Raw genomic sequence first — 26,238 nt, forward strand, 5'->3', positions numbered from 1 at the left:
ATTGTGGCGATATAGCGTTAAAGTGTTTTTCACTGTTTCAATTATTCAGATTTTTTTGGGGTGTGGTTAAAATGGTGCCCAGCGACGCCTTCGTTTCTGTTTGCGGTTATCTGAGTCAATTGTGACATGCCTACACCATGAAAATGTATCTCCCCTTCAGATAGTCCGCTGGTGTGGCCGCTTTAGAGCGCCTCGTTGTTGGCCGTGAGTGTGCGCACGTCACGGTGAGAAACGCGGAAGCGCAAGGAAAAGAATGGGGGGAGGGGCGGGGGGGGGGCAGCCAGCGTGTGGACCTGAGCTTTGCACTGGCGTGCCTCATTGTTGTTGAGTGCCTCATTGTTTGCCGTGAGTGCATGCACGTCACAGAGTGAAGGAGAAAAATAGAGGTTAAAAAAAAAAAATGTAAAAGACTGACTTGACAGCCAGCGTGTGGACTCCGCGGAGCTTTGCACTGGTGTGACCACTTCAGTGCCTCGCTCTCTGCCACGAGTGTGTGCACGTCACAGAGAAAAGGCAGAAAAGCACCATTTAAACAAACAAGTTGGCTTGGCAGCAAGCGTGTGGACCGGTGTTTCGCGCTGCTGTGGCCGCTTTGCAGCGTCTCGTCACGGCATGAAGAAGCCCAGTGACGACCTGGGAGATTTATTTGTGCCACCGGAGGCTTTTTAAGCTGGCATATTTTTGCTGCTCAAACATTATTACATACTATTTGATTGACATTTGAGCATGGTGTCAGCACATTCAGTTGACACACCCACAGTGTATGAGAGCAGAGAAGCCTTATGTTATATACTTTTTTGAATCATTCAAATTTGGCAGGGTTGTTAACAACATTCTTCTCTGTGGTGTGTCAAATTTCAAACATTCTCACTTTACAGGGACTTGAAAACCAGGGGTGGGAAAAATGCGGCCCGTCGGTCACTTACGGCCCGCTCCGTTCTTTAATCCGACCCGCAGAGCCTTTACAATATATAGAATCTTTTCATATTTGTTGGATTCCTCTAGCTGTTTTTTTCTCTCCTAAAATAGGTTATTTAAAGTGTTTATTCATTTGTACTTTTTTATTTTATCCATTTATCTCATTATTGATTGATTGATTTATTGTAAAAATATATATTTTTTTAAAATAAACCATTACACACACACACACACACACACAAACATATATATATATAAACAACCCCGATTCCAATGAAGTTGGGACGTTGTGTTAAACATAAATAAAAACAGAATCCAATGATTTGCTAATCACGTTCAACCTATATTTAATTGAATACACTTCAAAGACAGGATATTTAATGTTCAAACTGAAAGACTTTTTTGTTTTTAGCAAATAAGCGGTTCAGGGTGTACCCCGCCTCCTGCCTGATGTTTGCTGGGATGGGCTCCAGCAGCCCGCGACCCTGTTGATGACAAGCGCTCAAAGAAAATGAATGGATGGATTGATATATAAACATTTATTTTATTAGATGGTTAATCATTCATAACGTTTTCCTCCCCCTGCTTCATATGCTGCTTTTATATGCCCTTAAATAAAGATACTGATGTTGGATAATACATGGATGCCTAGAAGTTAGAGAAATATACAAAGAAAGACACAGTCGTCTTGAATTGAAATGTTTACGTGCTTTTACTGTACTTTTTTTTTTGTGTCATTGTGGCATCAAGCAGACACGACGAGATGGAGAGGACACCTGCTAACCTTCCGCTTTCTACCATGGAGACGGTGCGTGAAGCATCCACTAACATGTAAAGTCACCACATTCGAAAACCAAGTCACCCAATGACCTGTATTGACGATTAAGCGGAACCTGTCAATCAAACCGATGTCCCATAGGTTTTGAAGTCCACTTTGCTTCCCGGACACTGGATTGTACACATGCATCAAAAAAAAAAAAAAAAAAGATCCCTTTTGTCAGACCATGCAAAGTTAAGCTATTGATATAAACATTTCTCAGTGCGGTGCGTATTGGATTGTATTCGGGCAGCATGGTGTCCTTGTGATTAGCACATCTGCTTCACAGTTCTGAGTTTGCATGCTCTGTTTTTTCCGGGTACTCCCGCTTCATCCCACATTTCGGAAATGAGGATAAGCGCTGTAGGAAATGGATGGCTTGTGTTCCTAATGTTGTGGCCTTTGAGTGCCTATTAATGATGTCCAGTATAAAGGTTAATAAGAATCCAATGACCAAAAGAACAATTTCTGCTTCGATCGTTTGCTTTCAGAAGGTTCCCATTAGGTGGAGAAGATTTGCGTGGTTTTGAACTCTTAGCCGCGGCTACGAAGTCGTTGCACTCGTGGTTATGGAGAGGAAGCAAATGGTCTCCCGCTGCCCATCAGTCAGTCATTTCCCATAATACACTTTAGCAATGCCAACCGCAAACCAAACCACCAGACTGCGGTTTAATGTATGGGAAGGACTCGCTGTCCATCTGCCTCAGAGATGTTTTGTCCGTTTCGTAAGGACCGTGTTCGTCGTATTTTGTGTGTTAAGCAGGTTACATTTTAACCAATGACTAAAATATGACCCAGATAATCGGTACGTGTAAACTCCGCTTTGCCATGCTTGCCAAGAAAGCGAGCCCACCATTTAACGCTGTGGCTGAGTTGTAGCTTCAAGTAGTCATTCTTGACTGCGACTTGGAGATAGACTATTTACGGAATTTAACTCTAACAAATAGCGATGAAACGATATAAAAATTTCACATCACAATTACTGGTATTTTGACAATATTACTCGAAGAAAAACACAGATACACTCTTGGAAAACATTTTAATTTTTTTTCAAAACAAAAAATGATTAAATCAGCAACCCACTGTACTTTTTGACATGAGAAATTGTAAATGGCAACAACCGAAGTGTACTGTACATTGTGCTCACGTACCAACATGCATTTGTTGTTATTTGTTGTATCTCAACGGGGGGATGTTACGGATTCATAGTCATCCGCTGTAGGATGTTCAGTTTCATAAACAGATGGAGGATGCCTTGTGGTCATCTGTGACCGCACATTTCGATTAAAACAAATTTGGCGAGGGAGGGCTCAAGCCTTGATGTTATCAAATGGATGTTATTGCATTTATTCTTTATCCTCGATATCCAGCTCAAGGTCCGTGTACTAATGGACTCTTTGTCCTCGCTAATAGGACAACTGTGGTATACGACAGTGGTTCTCTGAGATCCGAGTTTAATTTGTTCCGTGTCCACACTCTTAAAACTCAAAACATCTGTATCCCAAAACATCTTTCCCCATTGAAATGAATGGAAATGCTATTAATCCGTTCCTGCGTTCCCAAAAATCCCAACAAAATCATTTGTGTTTTTTATAAGAAAATGGATAGCTGGATGGCTGTATATATTCATAACATTGTTAAATAGAATGTGGAAAAATGAAACAATTTGTGCATCATGATTAATTCATTGTGCTGCTTCTTCAGGAGTGCATGCCTTGGCCACCTGGGGGCAGTGTAATGGTCACAATTCCTCAGTAAGCTGCAGTAATATTAGTCGTTTTTCGCAGAGGAAAAATATTATATCCCTGTGAGTATTGTTATACACTGTTTGTGTTCATATATCCATTGCATAAAGGAACATTGCAGTGCTAGTTTTGTTAGCTCGTCTATGGCGTTTCCCATTCTATGTTACCGTTAAGCTAGCGAAAGGCAAAGTTGTGTGGTTGTTTTAAATACACACTGTGAAGTTGTTGTTGTTTTCTGTTTAGTTTGACAGTGAACTTTAACTGCGAGTGACAATAAACAACATTTTTGATGAATGGTTCAATGTTTGCCGCCACCACACAGCAAGTGTTTTTCTCACCAGTCAAAGCAAAAAATCGATTGCTCGTGTCTCGAAAAGCTCAAAAGTCGGATTAGTCATATCTGAAGGTACCACTCGGGTAGCACACAGATGTCAACTAGTGCAGAGTTTTGCCACACTAGTCACATGTAGTTATCCAACTAGTATTCTAAAGTTGTCGTACTAGCGTGCAGGACAATGTGCGTGCTAGTTCATGGACCTTAAAATGCATTCTGAATATTATGGAATAAATACTCAAAATTGATTTCCATAGGGTTGGAATGAAAGGAGAATGTCCCCACACCGCTTTCCTGCTCACCGGTAGGTGGAGCTTGGCTTCTTCTTCTGGAAAGGAAGAAGAGGAGGAGGAGGTGGAGGAGGAGGAGGAGGAGGGGGAGGAGGAGGGAGGGCTGGAGCTGGAGATGATTAAGGTGGTGAGAGAGAGGAGAGGAGAGAAAGGGATGGCGGGGGGGATCAACAGAGAGAGAGAGAGAGAGAGAGAGAGCAAGCGTCAGCACTCCATGCGTTAAAAGGGCAGATGGTAACGGCGGGTAACTGAGGAGCAAAGCACTCTGCTCGCCGCGCTGCCAAAGATCAGCGCAGAGCGAGCCAGCCTCTCAACACATGCAGCCGGAGCATCTCGCAGGAAGCTGGAGAAAACACAAGACCACCAGCATGCTCACAATCCCTCTTCTTCTTCTTCTTCTATGATGCCACGCTGACAGGACACAGCAGCAGTAGGTGAGGAAAAGTGTCCAAGGAGGAGGAGAGGGAGCTGAGATTGCAGCAGGCGAACGGGGTGAGTCGGTGACAACATTTGGGAGAGACCGATGAATGAAAGATGGGGCGCAAAGTCGGCGGGAAGAAGAGAAGGTGGCGCATTTAGGACAAGAAACGAGTGAAATATTTCAAGGAGAAACTTGCGGAAAGAGAATTCATCGGCAGAAGCAGCGGCAGTAAGAGGGGGAACTCTCGTCTTCTTTGTTTGTGTTTGATGGCACTCAAGTAGGACGAGGTCGAGCAGGAGGACGCGTTCCGCTCTCAGTACAAGTCCGGGAAAAGTGTGCGAGGAGCTTCCGATGGCGTGCTACTACATCGTGATCAGCTCCACCCACCTGCGCGACGGACAGCTGAGGAGCATCAAAGGGGTGTTCCGAGGACCAATCGGAGCCGACGGACACAAAAACAATAAAACGGTGAGGCTTCTCAAACTTTCTGGGTCCAGGGGAGACATTTTTCCAAAGACCCTTTCACGATCGAAACGCCATTTAACCACAACTACCACGTGCACCCCTAAACGCCATAAGAGTTATTTTTTGAATGTTTCAACCTAAATATGCATGAAATGAATCTAACCAAAGTAAATGTAATGAAGTCATATTTATTCATGTAATATTTACATTACTCAGGGCTTTTAATTGGCCCAAAGTAGTTTATTGCAATGGTACCTTGAGCACAATGAGCACTCAATATACTGTTGTATGTTTATAGTTTTCCACTGAATTGTACTGTAATGCCATTAATCCATTACAGTTGGCAAAAACGGCAATTTTTTTTTTTGTATATATGTTTTTTTTTTAACAATAAAAAACAGATACCGTTACCGGCCTTATTCCAAGGTATAGGGTAATTGTGATGGTTGAGGCAAAAAAAAAACAACTTGACATCAATTAAGTCCTCCTCACCAGTAGTTGGCGCTACACTGCGGCGGTTTGATATAATGGCAAATTATAATGTAATGGTCACAATTATGTGTCATTGTGTTATAGAAGTTTTTATGTATCAAAAGTACTAGTGGTACTGTTACTCTGTATGAGTGAAAAAAAAAAAGTGGTATTGAACATTACTAATAAAAACGTAATAAAAGAGAATTTAAAGAAATAAACTAGTTTTATAAAGTATAATAAGTGTACTGTTTCAAGTGTTGGATGTGTGCCTGTGCCTTAGCCATTGACGTCAGGACCTGGAATCGGGTTAGTCTGGGTTTTTGTATTCGGGTGTTTGACTGTGCGTCCCGTTCATTAAACGGCTGAAAGGTCATAGGTGAGCGTGGCGCAAGGCAAAGCAGGGATGCCAAATTACGAATAATATAAAAAAATTGTTAGCCTAATAGCACAGTTGCCGAAGTTGTTTTCAAAGTCAACAAACAAGAAGAGAGCAGTCGCCTCGATTCAACATTTGTAGATTACCATGATCTGGATGACTGACGATCTACACAAACATAAAGAGAAACACTTTTTTTTTTTTTTTTTTAGCAAGCACAAAGTGTGTGTGTTTTTAATTGATATTGTGACACTACCTTAAAAATGACTCAGGTAATTATGTTATTATCATCGTATCTGTACAAATCTTTTGATAAAGAAATAGAAAAAGAATTGATTCTGTTCATAACTTTTATGGACAGAATTTCTAGGCGCAGCCGAGGCGTAGAGGGGGTCCGGTTTGGTGGCCTCAGAATTGCGTCTCTGCTTTTTGCAGATGATGTGGTTCTGTTGGCTTCATCAAGCCGTGACCTAAAAAACTCTCACCGGAGCGGTTCGCAGCCGAGAGCGAAGCGGCTGTCGGAAAAGGGTGGCGTGGCCTCTCCGGGTCGGGGATGAGATCCTGCCCCAAGTGGAGGAGTTTGAGTATTTCGGGGTGTTGTTCACAAGTGAGGGAAACACGAACGGGAGATCGACAGGCGGATCGGTGCGGCGTCTGCAGTGATGCGGATTTTGGAGCGGTCCGTTGTGGTGAAGAAGGAGCTAAGCCGAAAGGCGAAGCTCTCAATTTAGCGGTCGATTTACGTTCCCACCCTCACTAATGGTGACGAGCTGTGGGTCGTGACCGAAAGAACACGATCGTGGATACAAGCGCCCGAAATGAGTTTCCTCCACAGGGACAGAATGGGTGAAGGGCTCAGAGTGTGGGACCAGATGAAGTGGCTCGGGTATCTGACGCCTCCTGGACGCCTCCCACCGTGAGGAGAACCCATGGGATGACCCAGGACACGCTGGAGAGACTATGTCTTCCGGCTGGCCTGGGAATGCCACGGGGTCCGCCCGCAAGAGCTGACGAAGTGGCTGGGGAGAGGGAAGTCCGGTCCTCCCTGCTAAAGCTCTACTGGCCCCGCGACCCGACCTCGGATATGCGGAAGAAATGGATGGAAATAGAAAAAGAGTCTAAAAAGTACCGAAATACCTTTTTGGAACAAAATGCTTGAAGCAAGTGAAAATGCTCCGACACAAAAACTGCTTGCTAAGAAGAAATACAGTATCTTGGCAGACAAACAGCAAGTGATATTTTGCCTTGATTAAAGATATTTAATCTTGGTTAGAATTTGGTGGTTGTAGCGTAGGGAAGGACTTTTTGAAATTATACGACAATAATTCATTGCAAGTCATTTTGCGGACCCCCGAGTTCCGGTTCGCATACTCCCGGCATTTTATTTGCTCAAGTCACATCTATTCCCGTGTGACGACCGTGGAGTCATTAGGTCCACATCGCCGTCACTTGGCCCCGCCCCCCCCCCCCCCGGCTTGATTGTCAGCTCCTAATCAAAGCGTTTGCACAGTTAATGAATTGCCACTTCCATTTGCTTAATTGACTTGAGGCAGATGGGACGAGGGCGGGGAGGCAGCGCTAAGAGCTCTGCTGGCTCGCCAGCAGCGGCGGCACGCTCGTTCGCTCGCTCGGAATCCTGGTCCGCGGCCCAGCCCGGCGCTTTCGCAGGTCACGGACGGCCCGGCGCCGGGGTTTGTTTGATGAGCTGCCAGGTCTAATCATCGTAAGTTCGGAAAATTGAAATCAGCGATGGTCAGCTCACACCTAAAGACAATCCAGAGCAGTGGCGTCCAAACATTTTCCTCCCAGGGCCACATACAGAAAAATGAAACCATGCTTCAGGTCAGCGCGAGGAGCACATATGCCAACAAGTGATTTTTAATTGCCAACGCCCACTTTTTGGGGTATCGTTCTCACTTCACATCAAAGCTTGACGAGTGGCCCCATTGGCATTTCTGTTCGTTCGTCGTCTTCCCATGAATGAAAAGCCTTTTTTGGCAGCCACAACATGCGCGGTTACTCGCTAATTTTCACAAACACATTGATGTGTGTATCGTAAGAGTCCCAAACATGACGCTCCCAAACTCACTCGCTAGCGCGCCCGTGGAACGTTTTGAAAAAAATGAGTCCCCGACACCAGTCTCACCCATTAACACAATATTTCCTGGACTTGTCTACGATAATAAGGACGCGTGTAAAAGTCTGAAGGGCTCATGCCACACATTGTACAGGAAGTTGGCCATTTTGGTTTGAAGCAGACATTTTGTGAACATTTTCCGTACCTGGACGAACCTACATTAAGGAATTGGCCCAAATGAGCCGCCATCCAAAGCAGCTGTCATAGGCAGCTCGGCCACGCTGAATTCCGATGCTATTGTGCTAATTAGTCGATTTGTTCATCATGGTCATTTGTATAATTAACAGATTGCTTCATAATGTGGACAAATCAAAGACCACGTGGGGACAGACCAATGGTATCGATTTATGACCAAATATTTCTCGACAGTGATGATATGTATAATATTTATTTATATATGTATTTTCCTCACATCCAGTGGAGGGTTTTTCTATAAACGAATAGTGAACGGTATTAATAACTTGTGTCATTGTTTTCAGTAGGAAAAGTGGCGAACTTCTTTTTCACGCTTCTGTCACGAGAGTTATTCAACATTAGGTTGAGGATTCATGATCGTGACTCTTTGACCCTGGATTGGATTATTTCCAGTTTTTAATCCTATGTGAAAAATTGTCTCCAAATCCGAATGGATTAATAATATTACTTATTCACGTTTATACAAACATGCATTCATTGAAAACTCCAAATTGCCCGTAGGTGTGAATGTGAGTGTGAATGGTTGTTTATATGCGAGTGGCTGGCGACCAGTTCAGGGTGTACGCTGCCTCTCGCCCCAAGCTAGCTGGGATAAGCTTCAGCATGCCTGTGAGGATAAGCGCTACGGAAAATGAATGAATCATATTTGTCGTTCAAAAAGTCCGTTTTTTGGGGGTGAAAATGTCAATACGTTGAATTTGGCAAACAAATGCATAAGTTGTATTCAGTCAAGCTAAAAGTCATCAAGCAGCCTAACAGTCATGTAATGATTCCACTCTTGTAGCGTGTATGTCATCATGCAGATGTGGCGTTCCCGCCGTCCGAACGGCAGCAGATGTTTCCGCGTCACATGTGCTAACGAGGCTTTAAACAGCCAATTAGGCGCTCCCAACAAGCGCTGCGGTTGCCGTTGATCTGGTCACATGTTTTCCTCCGGCTCTATTTCCTCCTCCCGCCCGATGCGAGATGGTGTTGATGACGATGCCTCCCCATTTTATTTTACAATGGAATAAAATCTCACGGCACGCCACCAAACAAAACGTGGATACACGGGTTAATGCTGCCCCCCCCCCCCCATCTAGTGGAAGAGCATGCAATTATTCTGCCTGTCACTCTATGTCGCTGGCATAGATAGAGGAACAAAAAATACATTATTCGGGCTAAATACAAATTTTCTTACCAATTAAGTGAAATTGGATAATTTCCCACAGCACACCTGGTTGAGAATCAATGATCTAATGAGATCCAGTTCAAGAGCTAAAATGAAAATTATATATCATTAATATATATTTTTTATTTATTGTAAAATAGTGTTTTAGTAATTATAAATACAGTAATTAAGAAAAAGTCTTATTTTTCAAGAAATATATATTTTGTCAAGAAATGTTTTATTTTTTGTGAAATAAATTGATTTTGCCATTTACTAAAGGGTGTGTAGACCTCGTCCTCTTTAACAATTGGAAACAAACTAGTTTCAATCCATTTCTTGGGGCTGAATTTGTTATTAATTATTTTGTCGAGCTTTTATTTCGAATTTATTTTATGAAGATTTTATTTATTATTGTTTTAGATGAAGTGATATTGTTGTGCAATATGTGAATTTGCCCACTCGTGTTTTATTTATTTTTCTTATTTGACCCTCATGCTCTGACTTGAAACTGCAAACGTTCCCTTTAAAATGCTTGAATCTAACATTTCCTCATTAATCAATGTTAATCAAAAAAAAAAAAAAAAAAAAAAAAAAAAATTCTCCAGTCCAACAACATCAAAGCAGTCAAAGTAAAAACGCAAACAAGTTGGAGAAGAAAAGTGAAGCAATAAGGCGACTTTTCCAACGCCGCCCGCGTCCGTCACCTCTTCCCGGAATAGTGCGGCGCTCGCTATATGCGGCCGAGAGTTAATTGGCAAACAACCGCACACGACGGCCGCCAGTCACCCCGGATCCTCGTGCGCACGATGACTAATCTTATCTCCGTCGGCGCGGGCGGCCTCTGATGTAATGGCGTGAAAGCGGCACGCCTCCAAATAAGCCGCAGAGATCCGACATGTGTTTGCGCAGCACAAAAAAAAAAAAAAAAAAAAAAAATCATAAATCAGAAGAGCCTTTTAACTGGGAGCTGACTCCAGATCATCTTAAATATACATTAAGTCGGTGATTCCCAAACACTGTCGAGAGAGATTATTAAGCTCGCGCACGGGAAATGATCCAATTTCACTTCATTGGTCCGAAAAGGATTATTTATTCATGTACTTACAAACATTGTATCTTTTTTTCATATATCCATGCCAGTGACATACTTAGCAAAATCCAAAAATACAAAATTGAAGTGATTTATATTTAGATTTTAATTCCTTGGCGTTGGACAGTCTCTGCCCGTTTTCGTCGTCATTGTTTTAATGATGTAGTGTTCAGTGATCCTATGTTTTACGTTTGATTTGTATGACGTGTACTTTGTTTCAGCTACTGTATGGTTGTTTTTAAAGTGCTCTACAAATTAAAGTCGAGTTGAGTATTGCGACAAGCAGAACAATTGAAAATCCTGTCACGTGACTTTAAAATGAGTTTCTAAATACATTTGACATCTCTGAAGATAATTGGATTTTGCCCCCCCCCCCCCCCCCCCCCCCCGCTAAATACAAGTTTCCATCCAATTGAAGATGTTCCAAGCTCCTTCACGATGACCACTCAACACTTTTTTAAAGAACCCAAAATGAGGCGGAGGACGAGAGAGCGAGAGAGAAAAAGCACTTGACCTTGAGACAATATTCTTCGGAATAATCTGAGGATTACTGTAGTGACTGATTGCACGTTGTCAGCAATGGCAAAATTTCAGCATTTATTTGAATCTGCAACATTTATTGTCCTCATTAACGCTACATTTCATCCGTTTTAAGTGAATTCACAGATTTGTTTGAAGGTAATTGCTGGAAACTGTGTTGCACTGAATTGTGGCGAGCGAGGAGAGAAAAAGATTTAAAAAGTCAGACTTGACAGCCAGCGAGTTAAATGGGAGTTTGCTCTGCTGTGGCCGCTTCAGAGCGCCTCGTTGTCGCGGCGTGGAAAAGCCACACGCCGACCCGTGTGGATATATTCCAGCCACCGGAGGCTTTGAGCAGATATAATTCCGCGGCTACGCACATGAGTACTTTTGTGTAGGTGGTCGAAGTGGAATTTGATTGTCAGTTGACAGACGAGCGGGGCGCGGTTTCAGCGCATTCAGAATTTGAGGCTTGATTTGTCAAGATTTTCAAGCATCATTTTATGCGCTGGCCGATTTTGTTAATTGCTCAAATTTGACAGCGGTGTTCGCAACACTGTTCTGCAGTGTGTCAAATTTACAAGACGTTCATTTTCACTTAACGAGGACTCGAAGGCATCAAAGCTACATTTACTCTGCTTCGATGTGACAATTGGCTTTCTCATTTAGATTCAAATCCGAGTTAGCAAGCGTGGACGCTTTTAGAATGGCAGCTTTTCACTTAATTATCTGCTCTTAATTAATGTGTCATCCTCAGTGAAAGTGTTGATGAGTTTTCTCAGCTTGAAAAGCGCCTGCAGTGTCAAGCTGACTCATGAGCCAAAACTTTTAGCGGGAAAATTACACGCAAATGGTGTTTGTGCGCAGGCATGGGAATATTTCACACCTTTTCCCCAACCTGGGTGTGGCTGCAGGCTACATGTTACCGCGGCAACGTCCGCCGTCCCGGCCAAGTCAAAGACCGCAGCGCCGCTTTCTCTGCATCACAAGTCGAGCTCGCAAAAATCGGATTTGAATGGATTTTTTTTGCCTATAGAAAAAAACAAATGACCATGACATTTTTTTCCCTCTTCTGTGATTTGCTTTATTTCTCTGCATACCAAACGAGCTTTAAAACTCTTTTTTTTTTTTTTTTTTTTTTTTTGCAGAAAGTAGAAACCGCACAAAATCAAAAGCATTCACACCCGTGGCACCTGGTCAATCGTGGGCACCTTGAATAAGAAGAAATGTAATCATCAAAATGAAATATTCAATCTATCTTGGCTTTCTGCTCACCATGCATACCACCACCCGCACTCTCCATTTTTTTTTTTTTAAACAAATGACAATCTGTTGTCAATTGTCTTACCTGGACAGATATGGGATACATTCAAGAAATACTGTAGATATGTACTGCATGAATTTGTTATTAGTCTAGATGTGTGGATGTAATAGTTGCGAGTGTACTTTTTGTTATTGCTGTGGATGTGTGTAGTACGTGTGAGTAGTTAGTGCTATTGCAGATGTGTGTGTAGTTGTTTATGCTGTCGATGTGTGTTTAGTTGTTGTTATTGCTGTAGATGTGTATAGTTGTTGTTAATGGTGTAGATGTGTGTGTAGTTGTTGTTATTGACATAGATGTGCGTAGCTGTTTTATTTGCCGTAGATTTTGTTGTGTAGTTGTTGTTATTGCCATAAATGTGTATGTAGCGTGTGTGTGCACTTTGAACTTACCCAAACAACTTGGCTCCACGCCCCATAAATTAGATGTGGGCTAATTCCTTTCCAGCGTGTGTGTGTGTGTGTGTGTGTGTGTGTGTGTGTGTGTGTGTGTGCACACGTGGCAGGAACTCTGTGGATGTGTGAAACATCAGCCATGACTGAGGAGCCATCTGCTGCCCACAGCCGTGTGTGTGTGTTTGTGTGTGTTTGTGTGTGTGTGTGTGCGCACGTGCGTGTGTATGTGTGTGTTTGTGTGCGTGTACCATGACAAGCGTGCACGTGGCAGGAACTCTGTGGATGTGTGAAACATCAGCCATGACTGAGGAGCCATCTGCTGCCCACAGCCGTGTGTGTGTGTGTGCGTGTGCGCGTGCGTGCGTGCGTGTGTGTGTGCGAGACAGGGCGAGTGCTCGGCCGAACCATCCAGCTTATTTATTATGTTGTCAAATGCAACACGAAGAGTTTTGCAAGCGCGTTACGATGGCCCTCAGGTGTAAAAATCTTCTTTTTTCAGACATCAACTTCTTGGAAGTTTCCACGGTGACGGCAGCTCGCCGGCGTGATATCAGTCTCAGCCGAGCACCGCACGGGCCGACGCCGCCTAAGAGCTTTTCGTGTAGCGCCCGCACAAATTCCAAGTCTCTTTCGGCTTTATTAGTGCTATAAGTCGTCTCGAGCCGGGGAGTGTAAATCCTGTAGCGACACAGTTTGAAAGCTCATTTATTCGCTACGTAAAGCGATTTGTAATATCGTAACCGATTTTTCAAATGTGAGGGAACCCACACACCAGGAGGAAAAACGGGCAAGTGAGTTGTTAGTCGAACTGACGATGACAGGCGATGAAGTCAAGTTGACTTCGATTCATCGTTAATGTTACTGTTTTGCTCCGATGAATCATTCACGTGATTGTTTTGCACGTGTAAACCCGGCCCAGTGTGTTTTGAATGCTATCGCTGTTGCTGTGTCACGGTCTCGCTTGTAAAGAAAAAAAAAAACAAAACTGGAGCCTGCGTGGGCATTTTAGCGCCGAGCAGAGGTGCCAAATGGAAGGAGCTCAGCAGGAGGCAGCGATACGACCTGTTTGTTTACGAGGAATTCTTCCTGGATTTGCTGAGAGGACAATGACACTCAGAGAAGCGCTTTGGAATCGCATCAAGTTGAGTCTTAGTTTCTTGAGTAGGTGGTTGTGTTGAAATTCCAAATCTGAAAGTTTTTGGCTTTTTATTTAGCTCAAAGTGAAACACAAATTGTTTGAATTCTGTTTATAAAATAGAAAGATAAACTGTAGCTGCTCAGTTTAGAGCGAGGATCTTCAATTAAAGTGAAGGGTTTTTTTTCGGGAACGGTCGACCGTTTCGATTCGCAGAGCCCACCTGTCAAACCAAATCAAAACGGCGCATTTCATTTTCCTTTCCAGGTGCATTTGTGGCTTTGCAAGTATGAAGCTTTGTTTTCCTTCGAGTCATGGCTCGGCAGCCGCACCGAAGCATTCTTTTACGACGGAAACGTCGCTAAACGCCCCAAAGCGCTCCACGCTATCTGGAGCCAACATCGGTTTGCTTTTTTTGCTGCCTGGGCTCTCGGTTCACTTTTCTCGCTGGTTCTGGCCTCCGAGTTCACGGGCTGTGTTTGGCAGAAGGATCTGTTTTCCGTTCGGGTGTGCCGCTTTTTAATAAAGCCTCGCAGCGTACGGTTTTGCGCTAGTTTCCGAAAGAAGAGACAAGCACCTTTCCGTCGTTTTCTTTTCAAAAACTATCTGACGAGTTAACTTTCCGAACAAGCCATACCGCGTCATCAATGCCACAAATCTGTTTCAGTCAACCAACGCTTTGATTGGCTTATAATGGTCACGTGATCACAACTTTGATTGCGAAGGTGGAAAAATGCTGAAATTAGGCCCAATTATACATATTGGTACGCCGCTTCAAAGTAAGCCACCAATATATTGTTTGCGAGCAATTGTACTGTTTTATGGTGTTTGTTTGCAGTCATCAAATATGCATGACGACTTAAAATAAAGCCTAAATGTAAAATATTGCGCTCGCACAAATACAATTAGAGCCGGAGACGCATTTGCTGAGCATGTCTGCCGTTAGCGGGCAAACATCTGAAAGCCGGCGCTCGTTACAGCGCAGGCGGATTTAATTATATTCCAATCAAGCGGCCATTTTCTTCGTCTGTCGCCGCCGCCGCCGCTGGGAGTCGCCGGGTAGATCGCACACGAGATGGAAAACGCCCGGGATGGCCGTAGAGACGGAAAAAGCGTCACGACATGAGTGCGAGCGCTCGCTAAGATGTCACGTGAACACGCTTTAGAGCAGGGTGGGAAAAGTACGGACCGCGGGCCACATACGGACTGCTCCGTTTTTCTTTTTTTTTAATCCAGCCCACCGAGCATTTGCATTATTAAGAAATAACTCTTGCTTTCATTGAGCCATTTATTTCCTAAAATCAGTTAGTTGAAGTGTATTTATTCATTTTTATTTTTTTTGTATTAATTTCTTAAAAATTGATTGTAAATTTTACATTTAAGATCTTTCATTCATTTTATCATTTAATTGCTTATGTAATATTAGTAGATTAATTATTAACAATAATTGAAAAATGAGCATTATTTTATAAACAAAACATATTTTACAATATTTTGCATACATTTACATTTAGCATTGTTTATTTATTTATTTATTTTATTCAATAAATGGTGAATAATAATAATATACTAAAAATAATATAATTAACTTAAATAAATTATAAGATGAATAGATTTTCTTAAACTGTTTTACATATACATTTAACATGTTTTATTTATTTGATCAAATTGGTGATTTATTAAAGTAACTAAAAATATTTTTTTTAAATGCTAATTACTAATATTATTATAATGCAGGATTTTCTGTATACATTTAACTCATTTATTTCTTTAACTAATTGGTGATTGAAATATAATGACCAATAACTAATAACCTTTTAAAATGTAACACTTGATACCTTTATAAATTAAAATGTTTCTTGAACTCATTTTATTCGATAATTGTAGGATTAATTACAATGAAATTAGAAATGAATACAATATGAATTAATGATTTTAGTATAAAGAAATGACATAAATGTAACATTGTGTTACATTTGTCCCTTCGAAAACTCTCGGGTGGCTCTTGAGCTCAAACGTTTGCTTTTGGAGCTTCTCCTCCTCCAATCCAAAGCTTTGTTCTGAATTCCTCGTGAGAAAGTGTTTCCCTCGGAAGCCTCCCTCGGGTCATATTTACGTTCCAAACACACAAAAAGACACAAATGCAACTTGCAAGCTCCCTCGGAGGGTCGTCGTGGCCCTTTAAGAAGAACAAACCCCCCCCCCTCGCCCTCGCCCTCCAATAATTTGTCCTCCTAAGATGTTCTTAATGAGTTGCGGAGCGCTGCATGCTAAAGTATACATTTATGTGGCTACTCCATCGCCATGGCAACTGGGGTAGCGAGCCGGCGGAGTTGAGGGGGCGTCAACGCGACGCGGGTGAACCCTGCCAACGAGGTGGGCGGCACGGAGGGGACGGGGGCTGGAGCGTCGCCAAGCGGGATGGCGACACAGGAAGTGGAAGCAGATGGACGACACGCACAGTGAGGAAGTTTACCCACGCTAATGCTTGTTGCCCGCTGCCTCGCTACAACCTTTTTTTTTTTTTTTTTTCCATTATTATTATTATTTTTTTCCCTCTTCAACAGAGCCAATTTTCTTCGTGATTCCCAACCGCTGTGCTGCGGGAAATGAGACAATTTCACTTAATTGGTCGAGCAATGATAGTTAATATGGAGAGATACAAGCCGTCATTCGGCTGATTTGTTGTTGTTGTTGTTGTTTTTTTGTTGTTGCTTTGACTGAGCTCAATTCAACTCCACATTTAAGCAGCAGTTTGGCAAATAGGGAAGATTTCATCCAACCCCAAAACGGAAGCGCTTTCAAGCTGTTGAATGCCACACGCGCTTGAAGTTTGCTGTCAAACTGAACCTGAATCAAAGAGAATTACACACCCATTATGAGAGTCCGGTTAGCTTGATGCTAACAAACAATGCAAAACGCAGTTGACGTGTTGATGGTTGGCATTTGAACACACGTTGAACACGGTCTTGTTTTTGCTGTTTCATAGTTTTAGGTGCCACAAAAGCAAAGGATATTAGCGTCAAAGTTGAAAAAGCTCCTTTTCTGCTCTTTTTGGTTTTTAGTGGAACCGACTCATGTTCTACTGCCGATTACTCAAGAACAGAAAAGGCTCAAAGAAACTTTTTTTTTCTGGTGAAAGAAGAGAGTCGACTCTTTTTTAAAAAAATATTATGTTGGTCAAAATGCTCTAAAATGGCTAACAGATTTGTATTTGCCTATATTTAAGTGTAGTTTCAATGTTGAAACTGTGCGTAAAGTTATAGTGGCTTACATTAATATTAAATCTCCTTTTTTTTATGAATGAAACCTCTCCCTCGTTGGGCCTATTAATGTTTGTTATGATGGTGGTGCTTGGAGCAGCTAAGTATTTGTTTTCAGTTTTTGGTAGTTGGTGTAAAAGGTTTGAGAACCACGGCCATAGAAGATAGATGGACGTCGTACAAAGCGACTTTTTTCACCACAGCACCATCTGCTGGACATGTCTGTCCGCTCCGCCGCAAAAATTGGAGGACCCGCTTGGGGGGGTGGGGGGGGGGAACCTGTTTTCATCTCCACTCGGGACTTTTACTGCTTTGCCTTTCTAGTCATCATTTGGTTTCATTCCCTTCCTGTCTTTTTTCCCTCCGCAATCATCGGGCCGACTTTCTTCTCCATCGCCTGCTCTTCTCCTTCAATCGCCTTCTCATTCTTCTCCCCTTTGATTGCTTCCATGCTATTCTACCTCCCCGCGTTTCATTCTCCCATCCCCCTTTCCTCACCTCCTCCTCCTCCCCGTCATCCCCCCCCGCTCCCCCTTCAGTCTCACTTTAGTGAGCAGTAAAAACAAGCATCGAATAATAATCATAAAAACAACAACTGTCCTGCCATTAGGAAGCCATCTCCATCTGGATCACACACACACACACACACACACACACACACACACACACAGACTCCCCCTGTGCTGTGTGTGTTGCCCGCATGTGGAGAGCCAGTGAGTTGAAGAGGAAGTGAAACAGAAGGCCAACGAGTCGCGCTCCGCCTCCGGCCCGTTGGCTCTCGCCGCCGTGCGAAGATCACGCCGTCCTCGCTCGCCGAAAGACGATACGCCGTCCTCGCGGGACGGATTTGCGCCGCACGCGCAAGTGCGCCACACAAATACACTCGTATCGCCCATATCTCATTTCCGTCTTCATTTCGAGTGACGCGCAGGACTTGCGAATACGAATAGCGCGTGCATAACGCCACAGAGGTTACACAGAAAAGAATAGAAATATTCAACGTTACATTGCGTTTACTTGGCCTGGGCAGGATTTAAATGAGGGAGCTGACACGTACTGTACTGGCTACCGTCAAGAACTATTTTCCTTATTTAAAGATGGACACACCTCTATTTGACCACATGCACATCCTATTTAATACATGTACTCTATGTGTATATATGGCGCGCACCATCACATTGGCACATATTACGTTGGATTTGTATCCACGTTTAGAAAAGGCCTGATTGTAATTGTGTGTGCGTGTGTTTTCTTGAGCATAACACAACTGTGCCGCTTGGGAGCAAAATGTGCAATTGTGTCGAAGCGAGCAGTGTGAATCGGGCCAATCACCTTTGCCCGCTCGTAAGACACGGACGGATCAAGCCGTAAAGAAGAACACCTGAATGCACTCAGTCCCATCGAAGACGTTGTCGCTTCTCTTCTGATAGAATACAATAGGCCTTTATTTCACCATTAATTGAATGGCAAAATTCCTGTTTTATAGCAGCAAAGTGGATAAAAGGAGCACGCCCTCCCTCCATTTTCTTCCGCTTAGCCGAGGTCGGGTCGCGGGGGCAGCAGAAGGATTAAAAAAAAAAAAAAAAAAGCCATCGAGGAATCCAACGTGCCGTGGCCCATAATATTTACAACATTAGGCAAAGAAATTAAGCAGAAGGAGCGCAGCGGTGTGTTGACGATAGTCACAACATTAGGTACACCAGCTAATGACATTCAGTACAAGTGTGCAGTTTGAAGTGGGTTTTTTTTTTTCATGACTTTAAAAAAAAATAAAAATAAAAAATAAAAACCTCTCGAGGCAAATTTATGAAAGGTTCCGTCAATATTGGACAAAAGCAATCGTGGTACTCTCTGCATGTGTTGTTGGTCATCTGTGTGATTTTTTATTTTTTTATTATTTTTTTTTTTTCCATTCATTTAATCCTCGAATGGAAAAAAAAAAAAAAAAAGCCATTTTATTTAAGCCGCAACAGCTGAAGTGAGCACATGTTCATGTTTGGCAGCGGGTCAGCGCTATAATATTCTCATTTACTCGCACGACAAGGACGCCCTTGCGCGTTTAAATTCACTTAAAGGTGCAACTACTCATCACCTCTGTGATTAATGACGATTGATTCCACAAAATGGCCTCAGTGCATCCCGAGCAACACGTATAAAATGGAATCTTTGTAAATGTAGCTGAGGATGTGACAGATATACACTGGAAGTGTCTCAACATGTTCAATGGGATTTTGTGCATTCAATTTAAATCCGGTTAAGATCTGGATTCATTGTCGTTCAAAAGATTTTTCTAGAATAAAAAGGATTGGGTTTTTTTTTGTACATTTGCTTTTAAAATATTTTTGGGAGAGAACTATTGCGAGAAAAATATTTATTTTCTACAAAAATGGCAGACTACTACGAGATTGAAGATTAAATTTAGAGAAAGAAAATCATAAAAAATATGGTTTAAATGTTTACATTTTGCAAATATTTTTTGGGGGGTGTTTTTTCCTAGAAAAAAATACATAGTACGAGATTTAAGTTGTAATTTTAAAAGAAACGAAATTTTTTTTTTTTTGATGTTTGGTTTGAAATTCACAAACAAATTTAAAATGTTTTTTTTTAAAGAAAAAAGCTGTAATCTTATAGGAATAATGTAGTTATTTTTTTCCATTTAAAAAAGCCACAATAAAATTCAATGAAATAGCAAAAGTGAAAAAAAATTCAATTTCTAATGCAACAAATTCATAAAATTCTTTTGTAATCTTACGAAAATAATGTATTTTCGTATTAATGTATTATAATGTATTAATGTATGAAAAAAAGGTGATATTGAAGTTGAAAATTAACTGGAAAAAAATAAAGTTATTTGTTTTGAAATTAAAAATAAATGTATGAAAGAAATGAAAATGTAATGAATGCAGTAAAAGTTAATTAGTTAATTTGGAACTTCTTTTTTGAGGAAATGTTTTGCAATCTACAGGATTAATGTTCCCCCCCCCTTTTTTTTTTTTCAAATATTACAAGATTGAAGTCAAAATTTAATCGAAAAATTTGAAGTGATTTGATTTGGATTTGGTTTTAACAAAAATGTCTTAGTCTTATGAGAACAATATATTTTTCTAAAAAAAAATATGTATATAATATTACGGGGATGAAGTTAAAATGTAAGGGGAAAAAAAGTCAATTTGGTGAAACTGTTCTGGAAAAATTGTTGTAATCTTTATTGAGTTCGTTTGTTAAATTTTGTTTGTTTGTTCATTCGATTGCTCGTTCGTTAGATGATTAGTTGCATGGAGCAGTCCTAAAAAATACAAATCTTAAGAGTGCAGACTGTACACAAAGCCTTGGTGGAGGTATCAAACATGATTGGTTTTGAGGCTGAATGAATGTGTGTGCGCACGCGCGTGTGAGTGCGTCTGCGTTTGCCTTGTTATCTTTGTGTAATCGTGGCGTTTGTGCTGTCAAAGAAAACGTAGATAAAAGACGTAGAACACAACTAGAAGTGGTGTTTGCGGGCACAAAAAGGTCACGGCGGTTATCTAAGCTTGTGTTAAACACACACACACACACACACACACCGGTGTGCGCGGGATTGTGTGTTTGCGTAGTGTGGCGTCAGCGCGTCCAATGAGAGCGGCGCAGCAGATCGTATCGATCGGCCTGACCCTCTCAGACCATCAGTACCGGTGACCCCGTCCAGATAAGCTTACACGTGATCAATAACACTCTCTTTGTCTCATTCTGTGCGTGTGTGTGTGTGTGTGCGCGCGTGTGTGTGTCACTATGACCTAACCTGTCTCGCACGGGAGACATCGTGTGTGTTTGTGCGCGTGTGCATGTGTGTCTATGTTTGCTTGACTTTGCTATAACTTGACATGTGGCTGACTCTGACCTCGGGTGTGTGTGTTACTATATGTGCGTGAATGTGTGTCTGTTGGTGTGTAACCTGACGTGTGTCAGACTCTGACCTAGGGTACGTGTGTTAATCAACGTTTATGTGTTTGTGTGTGTTTGACTTTGATGTGACCTGACGTGTATGACCTAGGGTGTGTGTGTGCGTGCGTGTCTGTGTGTGTGCGTGCGTGCGTGCGTGTGTGTGCATGTGTATGATTGACTTTCATATGACCTAATGTGTATCTGGCCCAGGATGTGGGTGTGTACATCTGTGTGTGTGTGTGTGTGTGAGATACAGGTATATACTGGTGTTTTGTTTTTTATCGAAATAGACTCGCTTTTTCTACTAAAAGTATGTACATTGTACGTGTGTGCGTGCTTGTACGTGTGTGTTTATGTGTGCAGCCTTTTTTAGAGTGAGCCCCTTTGATTGATCTTTCTGATTCTAACAATTCCAATGAAGTTGGGACGTTGTGTTAAACATAAATAAAAACAGAATACAATGATTTTCAAATCATGCTCAACCTATATTTCATTGAATACGCTACAAAGATATTTAATGTTCAGACTGATAAGCGTGATTATTTTAGCAAATAATCATGAACTTAGAATTTGATGGCTGCAACGCGTTCCAAAAAAAGACTGAGAAAGTTGAGGAATGCTCATCAAACACGTGTTTGGAACATCCCGCAGGTGAACAGGATCATTGGGTGCCATGATTGGGTAGAAAAGGAGCTTCCCTGAATTGCTCAGTCATTCACGAGCAAAGATGGGGCGAGGTTCACCTCTTTGTGAACAAGTGTGTGATAAAATTGTCCAACAGTTTAAAGGACAATGTTCCTCAACGTACAATTGCAAGGAATTGAGGGATTTCATCATCTACGGTCCATAATATCTTCAAAAGGTTCAGAGAATCTGGAGAAATCACTGCATGTAAGCGGCGAGGCCGAAAACCGACATTGAATGCCCGTGACCTTCGATCCCTCGGGCGGCACTGCATCAAAAAACGACATCGATGTGTAAAGGATATCACCACGTGGGCTCAGGAACACTTCAGAAAACCAATGTCAGTAAATGCAGTTCAGCGCTACATCCGTAAGTGCAACTTGAAACTCTACTATGCAAAGCTAAAGCCATTTATCAACAACACCCAGAAACGCCACCGGCTTCTCTGGGCCCGAGCTCATCTAAGATGGACTGACGCAAAGTGGAAAAGTGTTCTGTGGTGCGACAAGTTCACATTTCAAATTGTTTTTGGAAATTGTGGACGTCGTGTCCTCCGGGCCAAAGACACAACGCCCTAGAACCATCTGGACTGTTATGGACACAAAGTTCAAAAGCCACAATCTACGATGGTATGGGGCTGTGTTAGTGCCAATGGCATGGGCAACGTACACATCTGCGAAGGCACCATTAATGCTGAAAGGTACATACAGGTTTTGGAGGAACATACGCTGCCATCCAAGCGACGTCTTTTCCATGGACGCCCCTGCTTATTTCATCAAGACAATGCCAAACCACATTCTGCACGTGTTACAAGAGTGCGGGTACTAGACTGGCCTGCCTGCAGTCCAGACCTGTCTCCCATTGAAAACGTGTGGCGCATTATGAAGCGTAAAATACGACGAGGGAGACCCCGGACTGTTGAACAGCTGAAGCTGTAAATCGAGCAAAGAACGGGAAAAAATTCCTCCGACAAAGCTTCAACAATTAGTGTCCTCAGTTCCCAAACGTTTATTGAATGTTGTTCAAAGAAAAGGTGATGTAACACAGTGGTAAACATGAAACGTGTTGCAGTCATCAAATTCTAAGTTCATGATTGTTTGCTAAAAACAATCAAGTTGATCAGTTTGAACAGTCAATATCTTGTCTTTGTAGCGTATTCAATGAAATATAGGTTGAGCATGATTTGCAAATCATTGTATTCTGTTTTTATTTATGTTGAACACAACGTCCCAACTTCATTGGAATTGCGGTTGTATTATGCGCCGATGTGCGTGTGTGCATGTCAGGGGTGCTTTGGGGCCCCTTAAGGTCGGTCAAGGTGAAGTGTAATGGAACTCTGACCAGATCCAATCGGGCACCACTTGTGGCAAAATGAATTGGCCTCGCATGCGGAAGCCGAGCGTGTGTGTGCGCGTGTGTGTGCGTGTAAAGGCCATGGAAGCTGTGAAAAACTAATCTAATTGTGACAGCTTTCGCACAGACAAAAGGGCACGTTTATTTAAGAGAAAAAACAAGTTTTACGCACTGAATGCGTCTCAACAAGTCAGACTCTTCACACAACAGTTGCCACTCTATGTGTCTATGTACTCGTTTATATTATTATTATGATTGATTAGTTTGTTTTGTGATGCATGTGTCAACTTTCATTCCGTCCAGGGGTCACAGTTCACATTGCGCCGCTAAACTGGCTTGGGAGAGTTTTCTTTAGCTCAAGAGTCATCACTTAATACTTTGTGAGGGCATCATGACGGGAGTAAATAGTTTGAGTTCAAAATAATATTTACAATATTTGATGCTAATAAAGTCGGAATCTGGCGTGAAACAAAAAATTCCCGCCGACCTGAATTCAACTTTATACTCCAGTTTTATCCTATTTCTAAATTGATTTTTTTTCACTGACGCAAAAATTCATGTTTTCTGCAATAAATGCAACTTTTCCCTAAAAAAAAAAAAGCATCTGTTTTCACCAAAACAATGTAATATATATATATATATATATATTCACTAAGGTATCAGACTTTGCAGTATTATGACTTTTTTCAATGATCCCAAAATATTTTTTCTAAAAAAAATATATATAATAAAAAAATATATACAGCTGTATTATATTAATTCTCAGGATATATTTTTTCACCCTAAAAAAACATTTCTTCATTTTTTTTTTTTTTAAGATATCTCACAATAATATATGTATCCAATTTTCCAAATGTCACCTCTTGAGGGGGAAAAAAAAACACTTGAAACTAAAATAATTCCTTCTTGGAAAACATTTTTTTGCAACCTAAAATGGGCATAAAAATACATCAAATATTCCAATGTATAAAAGGTAAACAATATTAATGACAATATTAGCATCTTGTCATTCAGCCCACGGAATAATGATGACGTCTTTCTTCTATTCTTCTCCAGCCACAAGCTTCACCTTCATCATCACACGTCTTTCATTATGTCTCACTTACGCGCGCACCCACCTCCACACACGCGCACACATGCGCCTGCACACACACGTGGCAAGACTCCATTTGTCTGGAAAGCACAAATGAATGAAGTTAGTCATCGTCCACACTGATTTTTCTTAAAACATGTCAGTCATGTTCTCTCAACATCTCCATCATCTTCACCTCCTCTTTCTTTTTCGCCATTCGCTATTTATTTTCACACATGTACACAAACACTCGCACAAAGAGCTGTGTGTGTGTTTGCTGCATGAAGTCTTGCGTGTTGCTCAAATTTGTGTACGTCTTCTCTGTGTGTGTGTGTGTGTAACTGTGTTTACTTCACTGTGTGATTTTTGTCTTGTTCAGTGTCTCCCTTTTGAATGTGTGTGCGTGTCTATTGAGTACGCTGTAACATACAGGTGTGTGTGTGTCAGTGATTTCTCCCGCGTGTGAATGTGTTTTTACGCGTGTGTGCGCACGTGTGAGTGTCTGTGTGTGTATTGCGAGATAACATTGTTGTCACAGAAATCTATCAGCTCCAACAGGATTGCTTTTCGCCAGCTTTGCTCGGTCCCGTGTTTCATTCTTGTTTCTTGCTGCTCAACCTTGAACACCCCCCCCCCCCCCCCACCGCCGCCTCCAAATACAGACAACTCCACCCCACCCCACCTGCCCACCTGTCCCTCTTTTGCCCCCCCCCCCCCCCGCTCCCCCTCCGCCATCATTCTCTTAAGGTTTTCGCTCCCAAAGCAACAACACCAGTTGCACTTAATAGAGTTTAGCAGCTACTCGGTGTGTGTGTGTGTGTGTGTGTCTTCTCTAAATGATCCCCCCTGCAGAGAGCGAAATAGATACGAGGAAGGCAGCGGGACGGGAGCACAGAGGCGTGCGGAGAAGTCGGCGACAGATGACAAGTCGGGAGGGACGGAGGGCGGGATGGCGGGAACACGGAGGGGAAATGAGCGATGCAAAGATGTACGAGGAGGTCGGGCGGGCGGGCGGGCGGCTGAGTGGGAGCGCGAAATTAGTTAGGGAGCGAGCAGACGCGAGAGACATGAGGGATGGAGGTCAGGTTGCACGTTACATTTGTCACTTGGAATATGCGAACGGATGTCGGGAATGCGCTCGTCGGGCCCCGTGCTCGTTGGCTCGTTCGTTCGCTTGATAAACAGCGAGTCGTCACTTTTTAAAGATGCATGCAGTCACAATGAATCAAGGTGAGGTTGCGACTCATCAAGATCGTGACGATTTACTCACTACGATGTACTCGCGCTAACACATAGCAAGAATGCTGCACTTAATATTGATGGGGAACAAATGCAAGTAAAGAGCAACGTATAGCTTGATTTTCCACAACCACAGCACTGTAGTGAAAAACATCACCGCAATGAATTCTGGGTACCCATAATGCTTTTTGCCATCTACAATGCCAGGACGGTCAGTGTGAGGAATGGCGCAAATTGATGTGAATTTCTTACCTTTTATTATTACCTTTAAAAGCCCTTTTCAATAAAAGTCAGTTTTTTTGTTTTTTTTTATTTTCTTTTTAATTGCATAATATCCATCCAATTTCTGCACCGCTTATCCTCACTAGGGCCGAGGGCGAGCTGGAGCCTATCCCAGCTATCTTCAGGCGTAATTGCATAATACATAACTTACAATACCCTAAATAAAAATGACTAGCTCTTTACTTTTGCCCAGTGTGCCTCATTTTTTTCAACCAACCTTTTTTCTTTTTTTAATTCACTTTCAAATTCTACTTCCACATGACATAATTCTGTTTGTTTTAAATAGATGCCTCCCCCATCTGCAGTTGCGTAAATAATGCCCCCCGGCCACAGTTTTGGGAATTATGGCCGAATTTGAGACAGAGCTCTCATTAGCCTGCACATATGTTCAAGTACTTACACTGAAGTGGTTCATGAAGATTGGGAGGATTCTCAAATCAGTTTGTGTGTTTTGTTTATCAGGTCGGCCGAATGACGACGGCGTGGTAATTTAGTTTGGCCTCCACCAACTAGCGCACGCTAACGATGTTTACGCCATTAAAAAAAAATGAGGTCACTAAAGCCCAACACTGTTGGCGCTGGATTTACCTTCTTCAACCAGCAACAAACACTTTTTGGGTGCCATTTCACCTATGTTTGTAT

At 42.2% G+C, this 26,238-nt stretch overlaps 1 protein-coding gene across 4 annotated transcripts in view; it reads left to right on the plus strand.

The window, feature by feature from the left end:
• Positions 1-316: 316 nt before the first annotated feature.
• LOC133485832 (uncharacterized) overlaps positions 317-26,238 on the plus strand; it is a 47,627-nt gene continuing 21,705 nt past the window's right edge. Inside the window, exons 1-3 of one of the 4 annotated variants that reach the window (XM_061790141.1) lie at positions 317-1,726; positions 4,523-4,596; positions 4,804-4,993. In XM_061790141.1, the coding sequence (XP_061646125.1) occupies positions 4,877-4,993 (117 nt within the window). In that variant the 5' untranslated portion in view covers positions 317-1,726; positions 4,523-4,596; positions 4,804-4,876. Of the gene's footprint in view, positions 1,727-4,277; positions 4,597-4,803; positions 4,994-26,238 lie in introns of those variants that run through there. The other 3 variants (XM_061790138.1, XM_061790139.1, XM_061790140.1) reach the window with 3 other exon arrangements.

Source organism: Phyllopteryx taeniolatus, chromosome 11 (assembly GCF_024500385.1).
Source record: "Phyllopteryx taeniolatus isolate TA_2022b chromosome 11, UOR_Ptae_1.2, whole genome shotgun sequence".
In the NCBI taxonomy this organism is placed as follows: Eukaryota; Metazoa; Chordata; class Actinopteri; order Syngnathiformes; family Syngnathidae; genus Phyllopteryx; species Phyllopteryx taeniolatus.